The 5,489-nt window shown below is 37.6% G+C and overlaps 1 protein-coding gene across 3 annotated transcripts in view; it reads left to right on the top strand.

Moving 5' to 3' along the window:
- The window catches only part of LOC108749697 (probable E3 ubiquitin-protein ligase makorin-1), a 28,125-nt gene extending 23,933 nt beyond the window's left edge, over positions 1-4,192 (top strand). For all 3 annotated transcript variants that reach the window (XM_018488584.1, XM_018488582.1, XM_018488586.1), the window contains 2 exons: positions 1,030-1,185; positions 4,096-4,192. In XM_018488584.1, the coding sequence (XP_018344086.1) occupies positions 1,030-1,173 (144 nt within the window). In that variant the 3' untranslated portion in view covers positions 1,174-1,185; positions 4,096-4,192. The remainder of the gene's footprint in view (positions 1-1,029; positions 1,186-4,095) is intronic.
- The last annotated feature ends 1,297 nt before the right edge of the window (positions 4,193-5,489 follow it).

Here is a 5,489-nt window from a genome sequence, read left to right as displayed (position 1 = left end):
GGAGGGGGGGGGCGGTAGGAGGGGGAAGGGTTGGCCGGGCTCTCCGGATTCGCGATGGTTAACTAGAACAGCAAGTTAATCTCGACGAGCACGGCGAATTAGCATATAAATTCGCCGAAATTGTCCCTACATATGTATCCGGCGACGCACGACCGCCTGCACGCGAATATCGCGCGGGAGTCGCTTTGAGTCGCAAGACGCGGGCTTCTCCCCAGGTCCCCTTTGTGGGCGTACGATTCGTTGGTCTCCTTTGTGCGTCTCTCCACCGCTGCAGGCGGCACGGATGGTATTCGGGCAACACGTATTACGCGCATATTTCTACGAGGGAACGACAGGCGGTCGGTCGGTCTCTCTGCCCCCCCCCGTATCTCTTTGCCCGAATCTCGTTCGCCGCGAATCGAGTGGTGCAGCGACCGCGAATGTTTCACGCCACGTACGGATCGCACGCCATTACGCGTAATCAGGAAATGTGGTTCCGCACCGCGTTTACAAAATGAAATATCGCACCTATTCGGCGCGATATATTATAGAATGTTGGCCAACCAGTTTTAAACGGAATCTTTTCCCCCTCTCCCCCTCCCCTCCCCTCCACGCTCTTCCACCCTCGCAGGTTTAGACGTTGTAAAGCAATCGCTGAATTACACGGTCCATTGCGTATAGCCTTTCAGATGTTTCACGGGGGGTTTCGATTAAACCGGAGTATAAATTTCGCAATACCGGATATACAATAAAAAAATATTACCACTCACAGTTCGACAACGCGCAATTAAATTCCGAGCGCGGTTCGATCGTTTAAATTACTCAAGTCTAATATGTTTATTGAAGTCTGACAAATCTATCGGAATCCTACAGCGAATGGTGTAAAATTGGAAATGAAATTTGAAAATAAATCGAATAGAGCCGGCTCGAATCTCACGTTTATCTTTCGCGTCGTACGTCATATGTATACGTACGCGCGCGAATGTACGAATCTTATTGGTACAATTTCGAGCTTGGTGTCTCAGTTTGGCTTTTAATCTCTCATTGCAGCGCGTTCTGTGGATCTTGATGTTCTGGACAATAGGCGTCCTGGTGTTCTTGCGGTACGCATGGATTCGCGTGACCGGATTATTTATCCATGGCTTCCAAGAGAGACTGGATGACGGCGACTACGACGATGGTCGACGAATGTAATTACGAGCGAAGGTGAGTGGTTCGGGCGACCAGAAGTCTAATTAAATGGTCGTCCGTTGTGTTTATGCTACTTTTAGAAACCGCGAACGAGAGACGACTGTGGAAAAGAAAAAAAATCGAAGGACGTTCGCACGGATTCGAGTTTCGAGGTACAAGCTGGCATGAATTTAAACGTACGGTAAAATGGTGTTTAAATTTCTCGTGAAAAAATATAGGTGGTGTCGTGGGAACAATGAACGCACGTATGAGAGAAATGTGTTTGATATTTGTCACTATAATTGCATGGTAAAATAATTATGGTGAGAAGCTCTATTTGTATAGTTATATTACTGCTATAATGTTGGTAAAATAACTATAATTAATTGTATTTAAGATGGTGTTTATATGAAAATGCTAATAATAATAATAATAATAATTTTTATAATTTTATATACTAAAAAATATATATAGTTGGCGTAACTTAACGATTATAATTATAATCGCTTTATAACCAACTATATATTTGCAACGTTGCTGCAATATTGCTGGAATGTGAAAAAATGATACTTGCTTACTGGGAATATTATAATAGCAATAATAAAAATATAAAAATGAAGCTCCTCATCAATAATTATTTTACCATGCAATTATAGTCATAAATATTAAACACTTTTCTCTCACCGTTAAATATCAAAAGAACAATCATAATTATTCTCTTGAGTTAAACAAGATTTTTTTTTTTACCCCCCTCCATGTATATCGAAATATAAATCAATCCATTCCTACAGTTAGTTTCAAGATAAACGATATCCATTTTATACATTTAGTAAATAATAAATTAAATTTTAGTTTAATTTAAAACATTTTCCTGAATTAAATTATTTAATTGAATTGTTCTAGTTAAATTAATGATATATTGAGTAGAAACAGTGGCGACCTATAGAAATGATTAAAAAGAATTCAAATTGGATATAATTTAACATTATGTATTTAACAGTACAGTGAAGAGAAATCACTTCGAATCGGTGTACTTCTTTTACAGTGATTATTTTTTTTTTAAAAGGGAAGAGACGCAATAATTCATTTTTGTAGAATCACACGTTACGCCGCTGCTTTCTCGTTTCTATGGCATGCAGCATTATTGAAAATTCATGTTCGCGCACGCGATTAACTCGGATCTGATTTAGATAAACGTTAATTCACGACGGTCGCGAGATATTTAGGAAACGTTTTTCTCTCCTTCGCGAATTTCTTTAAAAATGCGAAAAGTAAATCCGTACAGTAGTGGGTTAATGGGAGGAATCTCAGAGGTCCGGACGTGAAGAAAACGTAAAGAACGGGAGCGGAGGGTGAAGGGGATCAGGTCGGATGGAGCCAAGTAGAAAGGAAAGAGAAAAGAAAAAGACACAGGCGGACGGGAGAATATAGAATCGGTCTCTCTGTCGAGTCTATCCAGCCCCGCGGAGGATCTCTAAATTGCCTCTGTTTGTTTCGCAAGCAAAGAAGCGCCGCCGTGCATCAAAATGGTCGATCGCTGCGCCCCGATAGTCGATGTCTAATATATCGAGGAATCCTCTTTCTCTCGGTCCGTGACCCATCGACTCGGTGTTGATTCACCGCGTTTTCGAGTTGAAAGCTCTTTTGGCCGATCGACGGGAAAGATAAAAGAAAAGAAGTGTTGGCGATAAAGTCAAATGGAGTACAGCCGCGAGTACGTTCATGACGAATGTTATCATTTAAGATTAAATTTGCGTAACTTACACCTGAAGTTAATGTATTTTCTAATTACTACTGTAATTATATATTAACGACGTTTGATGCATAAATTATGAATATATATAGACACGAAAGAAACGGAAGAAACAATTTTACTGAAGTATCTAGAAATTTAGCTAGATACAGATTTGAAAATAATTTATATATTATTATTATCTATTATAGATTTATATATTTATTATTATCTAGATTTACACGGAAAGAATGATTTTGCTAAAATATCTACAAATTTAGATACAGATCTACAAATAATTTTGTTGGACCATCAAAATAATTATGTAGGGATCAAAAGCATAATGAGCAATGTTGCAAAAAGTTCTGACATTTTAGAGAAAACTGATCAGTAAGCGTTCCTTGATCCTTTAATGGGTGCATTCAGAACGACAATCGTTCATTGAGCGCTCAGTGAGCTCTTTCATTCTGATTGGTCTATATTTTATTAGGAGTGTGATTTAGTTTTGAGAGTATTTTTTTCTAAAAGAAAAAACTGATTTATTTAAACAACAATATCATGTAAACGTTTAATAACTGTTGTACAATCAACAATTTAATTCTCTGGCAAGTTCTGAAGTGGATTGTGCTGGATTTCGTCCAATAATGCTTGCAAATCTGCATTTTCCAGCTTTTGTCGTTAACATTAAAATCACCACATTTGAATCGATCGAACCAATTCATATATCTTAATTATTCATATGTCTTAATTGATGGAGCAACATCACCATAAATTTCTATCAGAGTTCTATGACCTTTAGCTACTTTTCTTCTGATTAAAAAACAAAAACAACGCGTGTCAAAAATGCTCTTTGTGTCTAGAAAGCTCCATTTTTTAAACACGATGTTTACTGCGTCCATTATTAGTAAACAATTAAATATCATGGAGTAATATTAAAGCATTAAGAAATAAAATAGCTGTGATTGGAATGTCTTCGATAAACTGACATTAGTGCAAAACTCTCTCTCTTGCAAAAACCTTCAAAACTAAATCATCCTCCTAATAAGATCTAATAAAATATCAGAGATGAAAGGACTCGCTGATTCGCTCAGTGAGCGGTTATCCTGAATGCAGCAACAATTAAAAAATCACTGTGCGCTTACCGATTAGTTTTCTCTGCTAAACATAGCCAATCTGTATCATAAGAGTTAATAATGTGTTTTTGGAAATTTCAGATCACGACTCACGGCAAAGGTAGGCAACATGTGCACTCGAACGTCGATTGGTTGCCGCCGAGATGCGCTGCACTAATTCGCATTCCTTAATTCCTTAATCACACAAAAATCGCTCACTCTCGTTCGCAGATTTTACTGTTCGCGAATAATGACGAGTCTCGGGGAATATCGGGACGAAACGATACGCGATCAATTAATGTGGCTGCGTAACGAGTTACGAATGGCGATAATGCGAATATAAATGTTTGCCGTGACGTGCGAATCGCAATCGAACGATACGTCGTGCGATAGCTGCCATTATGCGTTGCGACGGTTAGAGCGAAACGCATCGCAATCACTCCACGTTTTCACAACTTTTTTTACAATTTGCGGCTAAGAATTGCGGCTATTATGTCAGATTATTGTAAATAGCCGCATGTGTTTTCAGTATTTTTATTTGAGAGTAGCGTGATGTAGAATATACGATCACCGACGAGACTTTAATTAAAAATCTGATCGTCTCACAGCAGTATGGGTGACTATCGATACTTGAACGAATAATTTATAATACAAGGATAATTTTACGATTTATCGTGATTTAGATGCTTCACAGATATCTGTACGTACGTCGGACGCAAGAATATCGTACATACATCTATATTTGAAACTGTATTTCATAGCTTTCATCCATGGCCGATCATCCATGTGAGTGAAAACTATGAAAACGAATGTAGCTTCGAGATACATGTAATATTTTTGCGCTTATCTGCGAAACATCCGGATAATCATAAATCATCATGATTACTGCGTGATCATTAATACTGCATTATAGGTTAATTATTCAGATATTTATGTCAGATGTTTTAAATGTTTTAACAGTACGCAATGTCTGTAATCTAGTACATTCAGGCTCCCTGCGGTCGTATTAATTAATTTGTAATTAATTAAGAAAATGTATGCGCAGGTTATTAATATTGTCTCATCGGTGATGTGATCTAAGCTGCGAACGTCCATTTCGCGTCATATTGATGTTATATTATTAATAATACATGTAATAATCTATGTGATAAGTTATAAATACTCTGTTTCAGGCTTCACTTGATGCAACAAATACTTCGAAGCATTTTTGATTGGTGAAATTCTTTCTTCTGATTAGTCAATCGAATGCTCCGAAATATTCGAAGCGCCAAGTGGAACTGTATCATGTCTGAAAAATATTGGCCGGTATTCATAGTCCATATTATTTTGAGACAAATGTCTTAAGATGCTAATATGATTCTGTGGCCGGTATTTATAGTTTGTTCTTGTATTTGAAATTGTCTTAAGTATAATCTTAAGATGTTATAAGTCAATCAGAGGGCTGTAACAGCATCTTAAGACATTCTTACTTAACACATTCTTAAAATAAGAACGGA

Source organism: Trachymyrmex septentrionalis, unplaced genomic scaffold, assembly GCF_001594115.1.
Source record: "Trachymyrmex septentrionalis isolate Tsep2-gDNA-1 unplaced genomic scaffold, Tsep1.0 scaffold31, whole genome shotgun sequence".
NCBI lineage: Eukaryota > Metazoa > Arthropoda > Insecta > Hymenoptera > Formicidae > Trachymyrmex > Trachymyrmex septentrionalis.
The sequence above is the reverse complement of the archived record's forward strand: the minus strand, read 5'-3'. Positions and strand labels throughout refer to the sequence as shown.